The sequence below is a fragment of the Argopecten irradians genome, chromosome 4, assembly GCF_041381155.1.
Source record: "Argopecten irradians isolate NY chromosome 4, Ai_NY, whole genome shotgun sequence".
Taxonomy (NCBI): domain Eukaryota; kingdom Metazoa; phylum Mollusca; class Bivalvia; order Pectinida; family Pectinidae; genus Argopecten; species Argopecten irradians.
Genome location: NC_091137.1, coordinates 31,433,969 through 31,455,562, shown reverse-complemented (window position 1 = coordinate 31,455,562; position 21,594 = coordinate 31,433,969). Strand labels below are relative to the sequence as shown.

General features: G+C 34.5%; 2 protein-coding genes across 2 annotated transcripts; one reads left to right on the top strand and one right to left on the bottom strand.

Annotated features, from left to right (window-relative positions):
• Window positions 1–2,087: 2,087 nt before the first annotated feature.
• LOC138321289 (dual specificity mitogen-activated protein kinase kinase 7-like) lies at window positions 2,088–13,537 on the bottom strand. Its single transcript, XM_069264859.1, has 12 exons — window positions 13,345–13,537; window positions 10,761–10,989; window positions 9,810–9,876; window positions 9,169–9,282; window positions 8,635–8,754; window positions 8,042–8,149; window positions 7,547–7,598; window positions 7,169–7,296; window positions 6,708–6,788; window positions 6,217–6,359; window positions 5,565–5,714; window positions 2,088–4,781 (listed from the first exon to the last, which is right to left on the bottom strand). The coding sequence occupies exons 1-11, from the start codon at window positions 13,499–13,501 to the stop codon at window positions 5,570–5,572; spliced, it is 1,344 nt and encodes a 447-aa protein (XP_069120960.1). The 5' UTR covers window positions 13,502–13,537; the 3' UTR covers window positions 2,088–4,781; window positions 5,565–5,569.
• A 2,588-nt stretch (window positions 13,538–16,125) lies between these two features.
• LOC138322476 (pancreatic secretory granule membrane major glycoprotein GP2-like) lies at window positions 16,126–19,921 on the top strand. The gene is made up of 4 exons (XM_069266502.1): window positions 16,126–16,255; window positions 18,193–18,570; window positions 19,349–19,455; window positions 19,751–19,921. Exons 1-3 carry the CDS (start codon window positions 16,210–16,212, stop codon window positions 19,423–19,425), a joined length of 501 nt encoding a protein of 166 aa, XP_069122603.1. The 5' UTR covers window positions 16,126–16,209; the 3' UTR covers window positions 19,426–19,455; window positions 19,751–19,921.
• Window positions 19,922–21,594: the final 1,673 nt, after the last annotated feature.

The window sequence follows — 21,594 nt, the reverse complement described above, 5'->3', positions numbered from 1 at the left end:
ACAACATTGGATAATTTCAACGATTGTGCCCCTCACGGGATCATCCGTTATCGTATTCGCTTTTATTCGTGAATTTGCTCTACGATATTAATTTATCCGTTATTCATCTGTTGTTCAGAAGCGAGAGCCCTCTAACGCTCGCCATCCTGAACACGCATCATTACCTGACCTTCTCATCCCCCGATGTCTTCAGTGTCATGATGAGTCGGACATGTTCTTCCTTAAACTCCTAAACGAGGTGAGTGGTATCTAAAGCCTTGACATTCTACAGCACAATCTCCAAAATCATTTGCAAGATAAAGCAAGACGACTGTCATGTCTCCTCTATTTGTCCTTGCTCCAACAAGGATAATTGTTTTGTGGATATACTCTAGGCAGACTGAAAAGTCCAGAATTTCTCTTTTCTGGACTGATGTATCAATATGGCGGTTTGGTGTGATATAAGTCTGTTGTAAGATACCTAACAAGTACTGGGTAAAACATCTATCCTTTCACGTTTACTAAAGAAATCGTTTTGAATTGTCCAATGTCCTTGGAGTTCTCCTCTCTCGGTACAAAAACATCCATCCGCTTTCTTCAAGCAGTCAGGAATGACTCCCTTCCTCCAAATTTCATATGCCTTTCTGCAATAGCCACAGTCGCCTGAGTAGTTTGGCTTTCATGGAAGCCAACTATCTTCAGAGGTCACCAATCTGCCTCTGGTCGTCACCTAGTTTCTTGCTGATGGCCAAATCAGCTGAGTCCATCCTCCGTCAAATGTTTCAACCCTCAGCTGACGGATGGGAGCCGCATTGGTGATCAAGTCACTCTAACGGTTGGGCTCCTCTCGTCCTCCAAACCCAACTGGGAGCACGTTCAGCTACTTGGCCGAGCCTGTTTACTTTTTGTCTTTCCCCAGGTCTTTGATTTGCAATGTGTTGAACAATCAAAATAAGATTTTAGGGGAAAACCACTGCTCCCGATCTCAACAGGGAAGTTCCTGGCCTCATTTTCGCGAAACAAAAAGCACAGATTTAAGTCAAAACTAATGTTGTCAAAAATTAATTATTTTTTTGTTTTTGACTCCAATGTTTCAAGAGATCGACATCAGATCTGCTACCACTGCTTTCAACTCTCTACCAACTGGTCCTTGGCACATACTTGGCCTTCCTCGATTACTCCACGGGTTACTATAACTTACGTCATATAATCTCATAGTAAAACTGGAGGCAACAGAACATGTAATTTAGTCCTGTGATGTAAATAAAAAGAGCTTTGTGGCTTTAAATAAAAAGAGCTTTGTGGCTTTGAAGTTGGGCGTCGCTCTCTCTGTAGTTTTCAAAGGAAATCTTTGGAGGCCTGTGATTGGTTCAGATTTTTTCTCCTTAGCTGTCAGTTTTACTATTAGTAGATAGTTCAGGGGTGGATATAACGTCAATTTAAGTAACCATGGAGTATCGAGTATGGTACTTGGCACACTGCTTCCTTTCGTCTGCTTGCCCACACCACTCTTCCTAGCTCTACTAACACCTTGGTACTTTTAGACAACAGGTAAGTAACTGCTAATACCAAAATATCGTAGGTATGGCGTTAGAATTGTACCTGCTGCCCCTAATGTACGATTGTAAAAGGTGACTAAATTTAGGATCTTATCTTTATCTTCTTCCCAACGTTTCCCTTGAAACCGCCTCACATTTTGCCTTCAGTTGAGCGCTCTGGGTTCTGTCCCCTGGCCGTGACCCACCATAGTATGTGTTAGATTTTTCTGCTCCTGCTTATTGATTGGCATTAATGGAGTGGGATGACTGGTTCGCCTATTGTCAGTATAATGTAATCATCAATTTATATTGTGTAGGCTTATAGAAGTGTATCTCGGGAGAGGGCATGTATGTAATATATTATATGTCCTGAGATATTACCATAGTACCAGTCCTCAACTTCTGGGTGACAGGTTTGAATCCCACGTGGAGCAGATGACAGGTACTGACTGTTGGGATGTGGTATTCCCCCATCTCCTAAACCTGGCACACCCTTAAATAGCCCTTCTTGTTGATAGGATGTTAAACAAAAGTAACAAAAATTCAAATTAACTCAACAATAAGACAGTATAATTTTTACAATGCTATTTTAATATCTCCAGTCGAAGCCTGTTTCTGGATTAAAAACAGCTCAAACATTATAGTACATTATTGCTCAGTAAAACAAGGATTATGGATCGACCTCTAAGAGATGAGAAACCCTGCGTGTAAAAAGATATCACATCAATATAACTTATAGACATCATTAAAAATAGAATCAGTTACAGCACAGGGAATTCCCAGTTTGATAAATATCACGGCTACAGCTGATTTTTTCTATGCACTTACTGCAAACCATTTTATTTTCATGTATACAACATTTTGTTTCTTCGTTTTCGTGTATACAATTTTCTATTTCTTCGTTTTCGCATATACAATATTTTATCATATTGACATCATTCATGAATAAATAAAATCATTTTCAAGGGATTTAAATTGATTGAAAATAGTTCATTCATTTGATTACTCACTTTTCGTAATTTTCAGCATATTTGTGTGAATCCATGAATTTATAATCAAGGACTCTTACTAGCAACAGTGCATCAATATACAATTATTCGCATAACACTTGAATTTGTTTTCAAACTCTTGCAAATTTAAGCAAAAAATTATTTGTCACGAAAATAAGATGGTTTACAGTACATGTAATGAATATTATTTTTCTCTCACAAAAGACCAATCAATAATAAATAATATGCAGATTTGAAATTGCCATATATAATGGATATTGAAACTTGTCACACAAAGAAACGTATTTACTAGATAATGGGACTGACTAACACGATGCCTTGTCCTCAAATGTAAATCAACTATCGAAAAAACCTTTCGCCATCTATGAAAGTTACCATGGCAACCGATCAACAGACGCAGGTAAGGAACAATTGCAGTTAAAATTTGTATACATTACAGATTCATAAGGAAAATATCTCTATTCTAATGCGGAAGGTAAATCCCAATTCCATTATTTATGGTTGCCATTTATCAGCTTAACATTTTGAAAGTTTTAGTCTATATGGAGTTAATGTAATGTGTACCTGGTAAATATGATTTTTCAAATAAGTTTTTGATGTCATTAATTAGTTCAATTAAGTATAATATATAGTTATTCCTTTTTTAATATTAAGAATAATATCAACGCATTGAAAACAAACAATTAACTGAATGGTTAATGGGTACAGAGTGAATTGTAGACACCAATATACAAATTGGTCTGGATCTCAACGTCAGATTAATGGTTGATTAATCGCTGTTGTATCAGGTACACAGAAATAGGTGTTAGTTAAATCATTTAAACAGAACTACTACATCATGTACATTGTCTAATTCATCCCTAAAATTTCACAATGGACTAGTCTAGTCTTTGATTTAGAAGAGCCTAAATATGTCTGCAGGGGTGAATAAGTTATATATGCATGGAATACACAGATATGTCACACAAACTAATTAATACACTGTATGTAATTAAAAAAAATCAATATTTTGTTTATTTCTGGTGTTTGTAGTTAGGTATGATCACATTATTGATGTATACAGATTCAATAGATCTGAACAAATTTTTAACTTATAACTTTATTCTGATAGGCCATTTAAATTCCCATATATATGTCCACAGAAATTAGTAAAATATCAGAAAAAGTCAGCAGCTAGTGATTATTATCATCAATTATGTTGTATCTATAAATAAATAAAACAAGCCTGACACCTATTCAACAATTCAAAACATGCCAATTTTAGTCAATAATTATTCCATATAAAGTGTTTGAAATATGTTTTAAAGGTTATTTGAAAATTAAATCTTCATATAAGAGTAAAGTACCTTACCAGTATCTTGACTCACACTACTTGTACTTTAAAGGAATGGTTTTTGTCATTTGAAAGTTGATCTTATTCCTAAATAGAATTTCTATGTTTTGAGAAAGGTAGAGGGAACAAAACAAAATCATTATCCTGCATACTAGCTGCTATTATTGTCGTGTTGTTTTGAAATATATATCAGACTTTTTTTCTTTCTATGGAAATTTTGATCTTTTAACACTTCACGGTTTAATATGTTATTATCAGTTAAGTTATAGACATAAATGTAGTAAAAATTACAGTCGATCCATGATTAACCACAGACTATATATATGCATGATAGAAAACCATGAACTGTGATAGCTCATGCGAGTGAGACAAAAATGTTTAAACACTTTCTGAAGTAAAGATATTGTACAATCAATATCACAATCCAAGTTAACGTGGAGAAGCACAGCAATTTAAACACAATACCTAGTGGTTTCCCCATCAAATTCTGGGGTTTTAGCAATCCATGTGATGTCTTTGATTGAGCAGACGTAGTCTTATGATTGGATGTGTAGGCTGGCCACTGTCCAGTACATGTCCAGCAATGTCCTGAGGATCAAAAGCATGCTGTCCAGTGGTCAATGGTGTATATACTGTCAGACCACCAACAGAACTGACCAGTACGTAACACAAGGACTCCATTCTTCTGTCCAGAGTCTGATCTCAAGCATGGCAACTCCAGATCCACACAACGTGCAGTGATAGGAATCAGGAACTAAACTCAGCTAGCCAATGGTCAACAAAAGTATAAAATACTGACCAGCTTTGTCTGAAATTGTCAGCTGTTCCAATGACATTAAAAGTCTTAAGGAATAAAAGCTGCGTCGACCAGTGACCAGCGATGTCCCTAACAGAGCTTTGTCCATCTCTGTCCATCTGCAACTGATAAAACATTTCCCAGTCAGATGTGTTATAGATATAGGTATTAGTTTTGTCAATAAATAATTGAATAAATACAAAAATAAATTAAACTCAAACTCAAAGTATATACTGTAATTCAACTTATTTTCATGTGGGATCAATTTTCAAACATACGTACAGAAGAACCAAATGAGTTTAAATTGTGAAATTTAATCAACACGACAATAAATTGGTTTATAAAAGCATGTATTCTGACTGTATTAGATATTACTAACAGAGAAAATATGTGTGAAGTGACTCTATTTAGCAGTTAGACTGCTCTTGTCTTGGATGAGCTTATTGCAAGTGCACATGTACATGTATGTATTCAAATATTTGCCATATCCTTAAAGACAATACATATGTATAACATAATCTCTTCTGATCATCCTATTGTGCTAATAAACAGTAGCAAAGCATAATGTTCCTGTCAGACACAGTTTTAGATTCTCGATATATTTTAGAATGATCACAATTTTACACCAATCCCTGTGATACATGAAATGGATCACCTGTTGCCTTGGACTCTTTAGCTTAAGTCAGCAGCAAATTATATAAAGATTTACATCAGATTGCCATTAAAAGAGACTCACCTGTATAAAGATCTACATCAGATGGCCATTAAAAGAGACTCACCTGTATAACGATCTACATCAGATGGCCATTAAAAGAGACTCACCTGTATCAAGACCTACATTGGACGGCCATTAAAAGAGACTCACCTGTATCACGACCTACATTGGACGGCCATTAAAAGAGACTCACCTGTATCAAGACCTACATTGGACGGCCATTAAAAGAGTTACATCAGAGAACCAAGCAGCTACATCTACGTCCTCCTTCTCATATCGTTTGATGAACTTATGTTCAATTAATTTCTTGTACTTGGGTCTTTTCTTATAATCTTTAGTTAAACTGAAAGTGAAAACATTAAAAAAATGTTCAATAGATGTTAGTTAAGTTTTATATGATTGTTCTTTTAATATTTCTATTCATCTGATCTTGTCTCATTTAAATTGATTTCTCCATTTATCATTAAATCCATAACAAATGTAAATTGAGAATCTAACATATTATGAAAATTATTGAATGAGCTCAATAATTTGATTTAAACCCACAAGGTTTTAGGCGAGTAGCATATCAAATTATGCATCCATGAGTGTAAGATTCTATCTATCACATAACTAGTATTAATGGAAATATAGCCAACACTTTCAATTGCTTATCTATAAAAGATATGAAATCTGACTCAGATGTGTGACGTTTCATTCTAGCTCTAGAGATATATGTTTATTACGACATCATTATTGCCTATCATTATCACAACAGTGTTAGTATAACATTGTCTTATGAAATTGATGACATGGCTGAACAGGTGAACATGTGATATTTGACTAGCAATGGTCCACAAACTTACCAATCTCTAACAAAGGAACAGAACTCGTGAGAGAAATCCTTCCCTGGCGGCAATAAAGGTGGGTCTTCTTGTAGGACTTTTGTTAATACTTCAAAGTCGGTTTTACAGTTTTTATATGGGAACTCTCCTGTTGCCAACTCGACCTGGAACATAAAATAGAAATAGAAATTTTCCATCAAGTTGTGGCACTGATTAGGAAAGGAAAGTGTTAATATGTGTAGTTCGACTAGCACGCTTTGTAAGAGAAAAAAAAACCTAACCAGAACTAAAAAATACCTAAATAAAGGTGGACTAATCATCGTAAAAGTGTAGATACAAAACAAGATTGTACTAAAAATATGATTTTTGGGAGAAGGAAGGAGGTGTGGGAGCTTGTATTTCTCACTTCTGAGTTCCTTCGGTCGAAACAGTTTTTATGTGGGTTTTTTTTCCAATAAATATTCTTCTGTGTTATGTATAAAATGGTCTCTGAAATTGAGTAATATACTCACCAGCGTGATGCCCAGACTCCAGACGTCTGCTCGGATGTCATAGTCAGGTCTTTGTGGGTCAGGTGGGTCTATTCTCTCAGGCTAGGTATGAAAACAAACAGTTAAATATAATATATATAATGCATGTAATGGTTTAGTGTTCAATAGAAATGATGTTGTTGCTACAAACATAAGTGATAACTGAATTATCTCCCCTTATCTTATTATCATAACTGTATGTGCAAATTGTGTGTATGTTTATATATATATAATTAGCGTCAAGGACTTCAGTATTACAAAGATATACCTAGAACCATTGTAATTTGGACAACATCTACATTTGCTGAGATTAAAGAACTTGGTAAACAACACACAACCTGAAGGTACAAAATGGTATCTATATGGCCAACACTTCTACATAAAACATCTGATGAATTCTCCCGACTCTGCGTGTAAATAAGATAATTTGTCTATACACTTACTGCCATATAGGCTGCACATCCTGCACTTCTCGTCTTTGCTTTTGAGTCCACAAGGCGGCCGCTGATGCCAAAGTCGCATAACTTCACGGTACCCCTCTCGTCCAGCAATATATTGGATGGCTTCACATCTGGTAAGATATGTCAGATAAAACATAGATGAAAAGCAATACTAACAACATATAAATCCTGATACAAGAATTAATACTGAAAATAATCCTTGCAGGTTGAACCATTTTCAACATCTGCTAGTGTCATTTTAATAATACCTGAAGTGACGACTGATAAATCTACAGTTAATCGAGTTACTCCTAGCATATACAAATGTTTGATATTATACTAGAGAATTGAATGCAGGAAGTATTACATAACTGTACTCACCTCTATGTATGACTCCATGTTCTTCCTTCAGATAATTTAATGCCCTTACAATCTAAAACAATGACAAACAATCAAAAATTTATAACATGATACTATACAAAAACATTCAACAAAACACTGATACAATTCAATATGTTCAATCATCACACTGGGGTCTCTAAAGTGTAATTATGGGGTCTCCAATCTGTATAGAAGGTCATGTTACCACAAAAATTACATTTGTCTCTCATACTGTTTTTCTCGTTATTTTTTTCATAAGTCTGCTTGAGATGGAATGAGAATGGAAGTTTCCTTAAAAGGAGTTTCCCAAGTTTGAGAAGAAATTTCATTGAGCTGGGGCTAAATAATCTCTTTATATTGGAAACCCTGATTGTGTAACTTTAAAAACAGTGACGTTAAATATCTGAGTAATGATTACACTGTGTAACATTTACAATTTATTACAATATTTTTGTATAAATCTAACTCTCAAAGAGGAGGGAGACATCAACTCACCGCTACTGCCATCTTTCCTAGAATTGCCTCTGGAATCGGTCTTTTGGTTTTCTTTAAGAGTTTGTCTAAACATGTAGACATGAGTTCCATACAGATCCATACTTCACTCTGAAAAATAACATGATTATCTCAACATTATCATTTATATTGCTTTTAATTACTTTGGTAAAAAGATTTTGAAGATTTCACAGTTAATAGAAAAGTTGATTTATAAGTGTTTCCTTTCTTAGAAAATGAGGTGGATGAACACAAGAATGAGTTTGCTATGAACAAGATTTTGCAGTACAACTGTAGAACTGTTATGAAATAGAGATATTTCAATAAAATGCTACAGTCAGAAATTAATTTTTTCATATTCTGCATTTGAATACAACAGTTATCTGTCCTTGCGGGTGGGTATGGATTGAGGTGTCATGTATTTGTGAGGGTTATGTTATATCTTCATGAGAAAATGACATAAAGTAATGACATCATAATTGATTCCAACTGCAAAGGGAGATAAGCCTGTTATATGCAAAGACGGAATAAAATATGCCGAGGATTCACTCAAAGTATTATAAATGATACAATTAATATTTCAATGTATAACTTACATCTGTGATAAAGGTTCCAATACACTGTACTATAAAGGGATAATCATGGCACTTTATTACCACATCTAAATCCATGATTATTCTTTTATTCTCCTCCTTGTTTCCAGATCTTCTCATTTGCTACAAGACAATAAAAACATAATAGATAAACAAAGGTATGTTAATACAAGGATCATGTAGCTGTGAAAGTGACAAAGTTACATTTTAATTTGATAAGAAAATAGAATTCAGATTGTTTTTATCAGAAGTAAAATTACAATGTAATTGTTATTAGACTAATTAATAGTGTATACGTTTTAGACATGAAGGATATTAGAAATCTACTTGCCTACCCTCATAGAATTTTAAGACTTAGTGAAAATCACTATGAAATTGATCCTGCTACTTTTTTTACACACAGAAAAGGTTTAAATGGATGACAATGTAATCATAATAACTATGTCATCATATATACATGTACAAAGGGAAATAATAGGTCAAAGGGAGATAATTCGTTTTCTATCGGGAGGTATAGCTAATATAACTTTTACATACTTTAACAGCCATTAGGTGATTTGTTCGCTTATGCCTCATCTTCACCACATGACCACACGTTCCATGACCAAGCTCTCCTAAGTGTTCCAGTTCACTGATTTCAGTTGGATATTTCTGAGAAAAGAAAAGATATAAAATTACAATCAATGCAACTTAAATAGGTGTGAATACTGGCCTAATACCTATGATATACTTTCCTTATGTTATATGTAGTCAGGAGAGCTTTTAGTGACATATCAAATTCTGTCAATTTCTATTCAAAGAAACAGTGATCTATGGTTTGGACCTTAATTAAAAAGTCTGAAATTGAATTCATACAAAAAGTTGTCATGATCATGTGTATGAAGTTTTAATATTAAGCATGAAAGCGCCAACCAAAAAGGTGATTTTATTTAGCTTAGAGTACATAGCACACACTCATACACATACATATGCATTAATATATATGAAGCATGTATAAGTATATTATAATATGCCCATCATTCATCACTACAAGAATAATCTGAAATATTATTTTTCAAAGAGCATTACCTATTGAAGAGGCATTTGTTGATAATAGAATTTAAGTGAAGCTTACCTTTAGCTATACCTGATTAAAACATTTTGTATATGGATAATTATAACCAGACAAGCAGCCATACCTTTCCATCCAGCGTGAGAATTCCTGTCTGGCTCATGATCTCTTTATATCTCCTCTCTATTTCAGCACTGTGAATATTACAAATAACCATGTTAATATCTTAATTTTCTCGTTTTCAAAAGCAATCCAGTACCTATCTGTCAACTCATTCACCCACAAAGTTATATTTAGACTCTTCTAGTTTAAAGAGTGGGACAGTTCATTGTGAAACTACAGGGGTGAATGCATGGGTATTATCTGCCTTAATAAAGAAATAAAAGGAAACAATTTCATACAAATTTCTTTACTTCACTTCACATACAGTTAAGATGCATCATCCTGGGAAAAAGCTAGAATATGATTTATCTGCATTGATTTTTATCCATAATTTTGTTACGTATTCGACAATTAAATACACATGTAATACAAGTAGGAAAGACATTTGCTTCACTATAAAAGACTGAAGTCTCATATATATTAATGTGGTAACACATATGTTCACTGTATCTTTTTCTATAAGACAGGAGAAACAATCATGAGATTTTGAATAAACATTGTTCTATTTATCTCACTGTACTTCTCAATTGTATATAATATTGTTGCATTATGTCACAATGTTGTTTCCAAGACACTAAAAACATCGCCTGAAGATGGGGCAATCCTAAAAGGACTAGTAATGAACCAGTGACCTATTATATATGATCTTTTTCATAGACCTATAGGTCACAGAAGTAATGTCAAAAGTTGTTTTTCAAATAACAATGGATAAATGTATGTCTAAAGGACATAAAATACAAATTTCATACACAATCCAAATTTCAAATTTTCGAGGTGATCTGCCCCTTTATCAAGATACAAAAAGAATAAAGAAAATAACATATTATAGACGGTCACATATTATACATAGATATAGACATAGATATTAAGAGTTGGATCAAGGTGGAAATGGAATGTCCAGCACTGCTATACTGACCTATTGGGCTGTTTAGGCGGGGCTGGGAAGGCCCGTCTGTCATGCCCTGGCAGAGGCATGGAAAAATCTAACCGGTCAGGTTGTCTGGGCATAGCCCCAGCCAGGCGAGGCCTGTCAGGCTGTCTAGGGGGCATTTGGCGGTGAGGTCCAAAGTTTGTAAGAATCCGAAGATTTTCTCTGTCAGGGGAAGGAGCTGAACTGGAACGTGACGAAGCACCTATTTCTTGGACTGTAAAAAAATAATATGGTCAAAACACAAACATACTTTCACATTACCAGTAATAAATCATTCAAATTGTTGTTTTGAATCAAAATTGTAATGCGCACCTGAATACATATATAGCAGTGTTCAATCTACAATTATTTTTCGTGGGTCCTTCTCAATGGTTTTTGTGAAAACATTGGGTCCCACAGTGTTATTGATACCCATTTCCAGAAATTTCATGGGTCCTTTTAAAATTCTGTGAGTCGAGGACTCGGGATGCGCACGTAGATTTATCACTGATATAGTAATGAAATTTTTAATGTAGTGTAATTAATATCATTAATATTCACTTGCATAGCTTTTAGGTTGCCACTAATATGATTATATCTCTTCTAAGAATTGTGCTAACTTTGATAATCCATAAAATTAAAATGAAGTATTTGTGTATATAATCATAAGCAAACAGAAAGTATGTAGCTGGGTTTTAAAACTTTATACACGTGTATTTATAGAACATTGGAAATCTCCAAAGGTGTACATGTGAAACTATGGGAAATCCCCTTTGAAATTACAAATTGTCAAATATAAACTATTTCTAAGCACAAATTAAGGAATACTTTTAATAAGAGTTTATGGCATTCACTATACTAATTACTAAAACATTATTGTAGAGCAGGTGTCCATATTTCTCCTTTCTTACTTGTTTTTCATTGAGTATATTTTTATTGTATGTATAAGAAATATAATTTTGGTAAATGAAGATGATTGAAATGTAAATAATAATTTTAAGTGAATTATTTGATATCCCTACAGGAAGTTTGCCCTTTCTAAGAACTGTACTGGAAATTCCCTGAATAAATAATGATGTTGATGCAGAAGAAAAACCTATTGTTTAAATATTAATTAATCGTTATGAAGATTATATATTTCTCACTGATACATGTGCTGCTCACCTATAGCCTAACATACATCATAATATAAATCCAATATAAATAAATATATAAATGTAGTTAACATCATATTAATATATCCTATATATGAATTTATATATATCAGAAACATATATACATAGAGATTGGAAACTCCTTCTTTGTCTTTGTTGACAGGCAGAGGAACCTCCTGTTTATCGGTTTATAGGCATTTCCCCTTGGCTAAGTACTTTTATGTGTATTCTTTTAAACATGATATTTTTGCATCAACACAAAGTTTTTAACATTATATCATGGTTTGATGTGATATGTTTACCTAATTGATGTTATTTAAAAAGGTTTTTTGAAAGCATGAAAATAAGCAATTGTACATGGTTTTTTGAAAATCATACATTCAAAACCGAAAGTGCATTTTGTTTTATTAATATATAAGTTAAAATATTATTTTTCTTTCCAAAATCGTACTCAAACCATCTGAAAATTACTGAACTTTTATAACATATCAAAGTTATTTTGCTGTATTTAACAAATAAAGAGTTTATCTCAAAATCCCTATAGGGACATACAGAGGTACATCTGCCGATCATAAAAATGGCGGAGTTGCCAATCTTTATGTATATATGTTTCTGTATATATATAGTCTAACGTTAGACTCCTTCATCGGTTTCTTTATCATCGGTTATCACATACAAAATCAAAAATTTAAAGAACACTAACAAATCATATCATTATATAGTATATTGATTTTCAAAATGTATAATATAATGGACTAGTACTTGATTACAGCTGCAGTAATATAATTATAATGCCATGTGTTTTAATGGCAGAGGGGTTCCACTACAAACTTCCATTAAGGGTACCAATTAATGTTGTGATGATAGATTTGACAGGGTATTTACTATTGACTACAATTTTATGATTTTATCATATTACAATGAACTAAAAAAGGTAATAAAAATTTGTTACCAAAATTAAATAAGACTAAAATATGTTATCAAATTATGCTTATAACATATATGAGTAACATACCGTCTAAAGGAATCACTATAGCAGATCTAAGCGAGTCAAACTGTTAGATACGTGAGTGAGTTTATCTATGGTGGTCATTCTGGCGCACTATTAACATGGATACTAGAGCTATAAATTGCACAGCCGTGTTTTATTTGTGTTTATCAGTAGGCCCTAATTGAGTAGTTATTCAAAGACAAATTATCACAAATTATGATTCTAACGGTTACACATGTTTTAAACACAGAGATTGGGTGAACGACTTCTAACGACCGACTCTGTATATCGCAAACTCATATCATAACCATGTAAACACTTCAAATCCACCAATACATTATACGGAACAAAGATTTCCTCAAAAATGCATGGATAATCCGAAAAACAGTCGAAATGTCAATTTCGACAAGGTAGCTTTGTTTTGATTTCCCGATTTCACACGTACACTGTCTTGGTCTTCGGGGACTTGGGTTTGCTGATTCTCCACCTCGTGCATATATTAATTCACTAGGTCCAACTAATCTTCGAGAACTGTCATTTTCTGATTTTAGTCTTTTTTCTAAATCGTCCATTCGCTGTTGCAAGGAATATGTCGACGACATCTTGGATCACATGATAAATAAATCTCTTTTCAAGGCGATTCTAAACTAGGGTCCTGTCACGGTTTACGGACTAATTCATATAACGTAAAAAGTTAACGACGCTTCAATGTATGCTCTACACTTAATAGTAAAAAGATAACGACTGTAAAGGAAACGGACGCCGTTCACGAACTCCGGAATCCTAAACGGATAAAAACAAATAACATATATAATCAGAAGCATAGATTAGAAGTATAAGAAATAAAAACAATAACGACTGACTAGTGAGCGCTTTCGCCCCATTCAAGGGAGCTCTTCAGAATGTCCTTGAATGGGGCGAAAGCGCTCACTAGTCAGTCGTTATTGTTTTTATTTCTTTCGTCCGTAAGGATTTTTCTTTAAATTTATCATATATACTGTATGTATGTATGTCTGATAAAATGTTTCAAATAAATCAAAAGTTGGTTGCACCCTGATATCATTTTCTGAAACTGACTGAATAAATATTAGAAGGAAAAGAGATGATCATGATGACAATGTCAGTACTAATCTAGATGTATTTTTCTTTGAATTTTTATCTTTCGATGTGACTTTAAACTTTTTTAAACACTGATATAAAATTGCCCGGCTTTCCAGCTCACACTGATATTTGCTAGAAACATGTAATATGATGTTGATATATTTGCCAGAAACATATACAGTATATAAAACTTTAATTTTCACTATATAGTTATTCATATATGGACCACAGGGACCTGGCACGAAAAAATTAACCAATAGTAGGCCTATACACATATATATTATAGTATCAAGGGTATGAACTCGGCGGTCGAGAAAAACGGACCTATTTTTTTTAAACCGTGTTTATTTTAATAAATGGGTTCTATACAACATTGACGGATATCTTACCTTAAAGAGAAATAATTTATCTTTCCAAAATGCTTGATGAATAAAATTGGCCAAGTATTGGCGAAGTTATGGCTTGATGAATCGGGAAATTTGCTAAAAATATGCTTAGACATTTCCCTGTCCGGTCGAAATGTCGTCTCGGCTCTAATGAGTACCTCAAAAACCAAGCCAAAATCACAAAATCTACGCTTGTGGTGGTAAACAGTACCCATAACTGTGTTCATCAACAATCTCCTTTGGAAGTGTCATGACCCGTACTTTGTAGAAACTCCATTTAGACATCGTGTAGCTCACTTACTTTAACCGTCACCGCCATGGTCATTTTTCTCTCGGAACGCTTCTCGACTTTACGTATGGTGACTACATTATGCAAATTATGTAATGTTGTGCTATTGTGTAAACTCGAGAAGCGTTCCGAGAGAAAAAGTGAGCTACACGATGTTTAAATGGAGTTTCTACAAAGTACGGGTCATGACACCTCCAAAGGAGATTGTTGATGAACATAGTCAGTTATGGGTACTGTTTACCACCACAAGCGTAGATTTTGTGATTTTAGCTTGGCTTTTGAGGTACCCATTAGAGCCGAGACGACATTTCGACCGGACACTCAAAACATTCAAAACTCGTCTTTCATCTCTAAATTAATTATTTTCTTCTCTTCCCCTGCTCATAGCCACACCTTCAACAATATCGACATGATCTTCAATATGATGAAGTAGGTCGATTAATTACTTGGTAGATGTACATGTAGATGTAGACAGGGAAATGTCTAGTTACCTAGCATATTTTTAGCAAATTTCCCGATTCATCAAGCCATAACTTCGTCAATACTTGGCCAATTTTATTCATCAAGCACTCAATGGAAAGATAAATTATTTCTCTTTAAGGTAAGATATCCGTCAATGTTGTATAGAACCAATTTATCAAAATAATCATGGTTTCAAGAAAATAGGTCCGTTTTTCTCGACCGCCGAGTTCATACCCTTGATACTATAATATATATATATATGTATACTGTTAGTTAAAAAATATCGTGCCCGATCTCTGTGCTCGGAAGCCACATTTTGATTCCGGAAGCCACATTTAATATGGACGAGCAAGAACTTTGTCATCTATATACATGCAGTTGTCCGGAATGCTGAAGTTCACTCAAAATAAATGTTGAAACATCGTTTAAATCTGAAAACTGTCTCCATCTTGGTATATTCCAATTGATTTAGATACCGTTTTACTGTTGATTTGCTTTTAATAACTTTCAGACGCTAAACTACAATATACTCCCGTACTTACGTGAATCCACATAATTTTCATGTTCGTTTTAGAATATTTCTGATTACCATTTTACACACAATTTATAAGAAGCAAATTTTCTCTTTGCTTGTATTTATACTGTTGCTAAAATAGCTCCCATAAGGTATAACATCATAAAACAAAATATTAATTGTTTAAAAGTTTCGCGTAATTACGCGATTTTTTTTCCAATCAAAATGGGCCAAATCGGCTTTCGTAATAAAATAATAATAAAAAATGATATTAATAAGTAATGAGTCAAATTTGAGAAAAATCCATGATGAACTTGTCTGTTTAGTGTAACACTTGGAATAATCCCTACATGTATTTGACTTTTTATCATTTTGTTGTTTTCAACGTTTTGCTTTCAGATGTATTATATAGAATACTGGTCCCAGTGAAACGTGACAGTGCGCCAGCGCACATGTGAGCCTTATCAGTTGTGTGTACGAGATATGATAGAATACACATGTAGTATAGGGCTCTATATATGTATATATATATAATATAAAGGTCCGAAACATATAGACATGCTCCGCCTTCTTTTTGTAGCTGTATTCTTCTGTTTTATACAAGGTGCGTATACATTCTTTGGGATTATATGCCTTAACGCAATGGGTCAGACATCTTTGTTAATTTTGTCTTCGTTTATCTGAAAAAAACGACATTTTGAAAGATCGTGAAACTACACATATGATTATCACGATCTTGACACAAAAGAAACATTTATCATTGTCTTACTATAAAGGGTTTTAATACACCAAGTCTCAATGCTGGCCGGTTCCCAGTCACTCGGGTAGATGCTCCTTCCATTTTTATATTTTTATAATTTGAAAACATCACGAATAAAATATATGTACATGTATATGCTAAAACGTGTAAGGCATTTTCATGGTGTATATTACAAGACTCTTTCATATGTGGATATGAAGGATAGAGATATTCTACCCGAGGGTCACGAAATGTGGTAAAACCCGAGGCTTGCCGAGGGTTTTGCAACATTTTGTGATCCCGAGTGTAGAATATCCCTATCCTTCATATCCACTTATGAAAGAGTATTTTTCTTTCATACCTCACGTTTTATTGCAATCTTACAACTATAATATCCCACCAATTTGAAACAAATTCGAAGAAATCCACGGCTGATAGCCAATATTTCATACATGAAAAATAACGTGATATTTTCAACAAAAAATCCGTTGTTTGCATCTTTTAAAGCAAAACAAGTCAAGTTTGTGAAAAAATGTAAAATTTTTACCGATGAAATAGAAAATTTGTTGATGCCGTGACGTCACGAGGCTTTATTGCATGGGTAGTCGTGCAATACAGCCTCAGGCGGCATGAGTGTATTGCCCTAGACCAGCCAGTATTACACCCGTAGGTATGAAAGAAAATGCCATACAAAATGACCTCTATTAGTAGATAACATAGTTGTTTTGACTTTTCAATATCGTTTTATACATGAACAGTCGAGTACGTTGTGTATGTTATTCTCTAGCCACATGTACCTAATGGTACTATTGTCATCACTGACAAGTCGTTATAAGCCCACAACGTAAGAAAATGTTGTCGCCGTTACGTCGCATTTGATTGGTTGATAAGATAAAGTAATAATTTCTAAGAGAAGACAGCTGCCTATCAATAAAAGTGGATCAACATGTAGAAAGATTTAACTCTAATGATTAACTTTTATAAATTAACGCTTACTATTCCAAAACGTTTTGTTATACAGCCTTTATTGCATACAGTTTTCCGGCAGCATTTGTTCATATGTTATTTAAAAAAAATCATCGCATTAGTTGAGTTTGCAACAGTCTGTAGAAAACAGCTTGTTCTTTGAACGAACCCATTACACAATGGTGACATGCCTCTAATGAATCCTCGCTGTTGACAGTTTTGTAGACAAGCAAATACTTCTCTAACTATGTTTGCAGAACAGACAGAAGAGTAATTCTTCTACGGTTGTTTGCTTCGTTCTTCGAACATTTCTTCTTTTGTTAGTTGGCCGACACTTAGTATGCCTGGACCCAGTTTCATGAACACACCTTAAATTTTAGGAATCCCTTAATTTAAAATTCCACATAGAAAAGTATTACAGAAGTTAAAGAAAAAATCTTAAGTTAAGGAGCATTCCTTAAAATCTGTAATGCTTTCCTATGGAGAACTTTTAAGGTAAGGGATTCCTTTAAGTTAGATAATGTTCGTGAAACTGGGTCCAGGTACTTTGCCGTCACTTAGGATAAGATTGTATAAGATGACTTGTTTCGATGTAACTTTTGGTCCCAACATTTGATCGGTGTTCAGTCGCCATGGTGTACATATATGGGGATTTGTTACTATTAAATTTTACCAAGGGCGAGTGGGTAGTGGCAATATTTTCCTCTAATATCAAGTGATAGGTCTTGCAACGGAAGTTTCTTCATAAAGAACCTTTCGTTCTGTTTCTGTAAAACTCTGTCAAAAATAGTTTCGCGTTTTCAATATTGCATTTGAACTGTTCTTTGTTTCGGTAGGCTACACAGCAAACCTGTGTAATCAGTACCACACACTACCACATACCAAGGACAGGAGTGTGTATAACACGGCTGACCACACCCCACTTAACCCAAGATGCGACAATAAACTCGTGGCAGGATGGTATGCCTTTGAATATTATGCGTCCATACCAACGTCTTGTCCTGCCCCATACAGTTGTGGTACCCTCCTCCCTGTCTGGATTAATGGTACACACCCCATGCTGGGCGAGGGACCAGTCACAAGGAAGGCGTGCGTTACTGCGGGATCATCGTCCTGTTGCTCTACAACAATTGACATTGGAGTGATGAACTGTGGGGCGTATTTTATGTATTACCTTGAACCAACACCCGGGTGTCCGGTTGCATACTGTTCAGGTAAGTGATCTTGCTGTCTCCATTGAATGAATCGTAAAATCAAGGAAAATATAGGGATATTATCCTTCCTCTTCTTCCTAACTGCCTTTATTCTTCCTAACGTCTCCCCTGACAGCACTTTCATTATGACCTTGAGGTGAGCGTTACAACCCTCCTACTTAGAGCAACGCGATTGGATGGAGTGGCTTGTTCAGTATCGCGGTATCAAGGAAGACGTTAGGAAGATGATAGCAAGTAAGGGAAAAAAGAAAAGTGCTAAATCTAGTCGTCTGTTATAGCTAAGACCATGCAATAGGGGCAGCAGGAGCAACGATAACGCTCTACCGGCAGGGCATCAACGTTCCAAAATATATTCATACACACAACATAAATGATACAAGAAATGCCGTTCTATAACGACCTTAGCTGTTATATAGGACGTTAAACCCAACCTACCAACCTATCAAATTGACCAATGATACACGAGTGATTCATGTGATCTTTGAAACATCAAATCAAGAATTACATGTCTGAAGATTTTCAGGCCTATTGCCACGAAATTCAGCTAGAATTGGTATTGGCATTCTTTTCTTGTGAATTTAGACATTTTCAGGTGAATGTTATGTCAAAATCTTTTAAGACCAAATTGACCTGATGATATTCTGTCTATGTATATTCTGCGTGTTCAAAATATACTTCAAAGTGAGTTAAAACTGCAGAAAGTATGAAAATTAAAAGATATGTATCCATTTTATTGAGAAACTTAACCGATGCACATTTAAGATAATATCTGCTACAGATTTCAAAGACGCACAAAGTCCCACTGTTGATACCACCCTGACAACGGTAGGCCATCATTGGATTACATTCGCATGAAACTCGAACCAGTAACGACTGATTGATTAGGTACGCTTATTATCAAAAGACATTAAAAGTGGTAATTAATATATTTATACACGAATCGTTTTCTCTCGTTAAGGAAAAGTAAAACAATGTGCTCTTGAAAGCAGTTAGTAATTTAATTTCATTCTTAGTTCAGTTGGCATACAACAGTGCTCTTTTCAAGTGCTCTTACTTAGAGAGAAAACACTGCCACCTATCAGTAAGATAAAGAGTAGTTCATTGTCAATAATTCGCCTTATCTCATACAACTGTTTTGATTTTTTTATGAACACTAACCTAGTGCATTTGTTTGTTTCAGGTTTAACAGAGAATAAAAAGAACATATAAATACTGATTTAAAATATATATCAAAATGTGATTATGGATATATCGTTTTGTGTTTTACAAAGTAATGATATCGGCTCGACTCATTTCGTCATTCCGAAGTCTCGCACCAAAATAAATCTTATATTGTCAGTCACAAACCATACATTCTCTTTTTATTTCTTTTATGCAGCCTTTAATAAGATGTTCATTTACAATGTACTTAAAATAATAAATTATAAAAGGAAAAAAAAAAAAATTAGAAATGACATTATAACGTATAGAACATGTAACATGAATGCTTTAACTTGATAAGATCTTGAGCAGTATTCAGCAGTATGTTAATGATATTATTCAAGTATTTTTTCCTTCCTCTTCTGGCCGAGATAAACCATAAAAGCAATAGTTTCTGGTTCTGCTGATCGTTTTGCATTAAAACACAGTTATGATGACATATATTCTCGTTCTTGTACATTATCCAACAAAATCCACATACCTCACCTGTCACTGTCCAATATGTTACCTTAGCAATCCATTATTTACCTGTAGCTGTCCAATAAATTGGAACTTATTGGACAACTACAGGTTAATAATGGACTGTCAAAGGTAACATATTGGACAAGAACAGATGAAGGCTTTGTAGACAATGAATATTGAATACATAAATCAAATGGATATTAACGTGTAAATTCCAATGACCATATTCTCCGCATACAGGTGAAAATCCAAAAACGAAGACAGATTGAAAACATATTCCAGGACGAAATATATATCCGTTTGATCTATATAATTTTGGTATTAATTCTTGTTGAAAGATACGCTTGAATAACTCAGCCCCCTTTTGTGTTAATATTTATCTCTTATGGCCTGGTGGAGAGGGCACTATTGCCTCATAGTATTGTCGAGGGATGGAATAGTGCCCGAGCCGAAGCCGAGGGCACTATTCCATCACGAGACAATACTATGAGGCAATAGTGCCCTCTCAAACAGGCCATAATGGGTTTAGTACATCACCCTCACATGAGACCCGTTTTCATGTCATCGTAACAGAAACACGTCAGGCGACACCTCGCAACGATATCTTCATTTCCACACCATGTTGTTACATTAAAAGAACAACATATCAGTTGTCACAGAAAACTGTGTTTCTATAAAAAAGGGATTCAGCTTCTTGAAGATTAAAACTATATCAACATAAGTAAACTGTCTTTTGTAGAAAAGCAAAATTTGCTTCCATCCCCGCACACAACAGCTTGTCAGCCATCTTGACATGTTGGTCGAAGCGCAACGTTAAAATGACGTCATATAATAGTGACGTCACAATACATTCACGTTCAATTTCGCGCTACTCCAATAGTGCCCGCTTGCCCAAGCACTATTGCAAATAGTACCCATGTTTTTATCAGAATCAAGTATTCTGTCACGTGATGTACTAATGGACAGTAACATTGTCCATTCAATATGTGCAATCGACTATGAAATCTGTTGATAAGATAGAGGAAAATTTTGAATGTAGCTCACTCTGCATGCGTATTTCATGTTTGCATTTATATTTATTGCATGTGTGAATCTCATGTTTTGGGTGACTGCAGTATATTCCTGCTTTGTCCTCTTGTAATAGCAGGACACTTGCCATTTTTTGTGGTGCTATTTCATTAAAGAATGCCGAAGATGCCAAATAGTATCATCTACTGATCACGTTATCGCATACTAACAACAGGTAAATCAGTCGTCGTCATTTGAGTGACCACAGGGACTGGTAAAACCGGGTTGGGGGAGGGGAGAGGGTTATGTTGTGTAGGAACAGAAACTTTTACAATCTCGGCCAAGGGACATAAT

What these genes read in the sequence shown, in the direction of transcription:
- LOC138321289 (XM_069264859.1), bottom strand. Translation starts at nt 13,501, where the DNA reads ATGTCGTCGACATATTCCTTGCAACAGCGAATGGACGATTTAGAAAAA. An exon ending in TAGGAAAGATGGCAGTAGCG is followed by an intron (nt 7,599 to 8,041) that starts GTGAGTTGATGT and finishes TCATTGTTTTAG; the next exon opens with ATTGTAAGGGCATTAAATTA. An exon ending in GGAGTCTGGGCATCACGCTG is followed by an intron (nt 6,360 to 6,707) that starts GTGAGTATATTA and finishes TTTATGTTCCAG; the next exon opens with GTCGAGTTGGCAACAGGAGA.
- LOC138322476 (XM_069266502.1), top strand. Translation starts at nt 16,210, where the DNA reads ATGCTCCGCCTTCTTTTTGTAGCTGTATTCTTCTGTTTTATACAAG. An exon ending in ATTCTTCTGTTTTATACAAG is followed by an intron (nt 16,256 to 18,192) that starts GTGCGTATACAT and finishes TTGTTTCGGTAG; the next exon opens with GCTACACAGCAAACCTGTGT. An exon ending in TCCGGTTGCATACTGTTCAG is followed by an intron (nt 18,571 to 19,348) that starts GTAAGTGATCTT and finishes TATCTGCTACAG; the next exon opens with ATTTCAAAGACGCACAAAGT.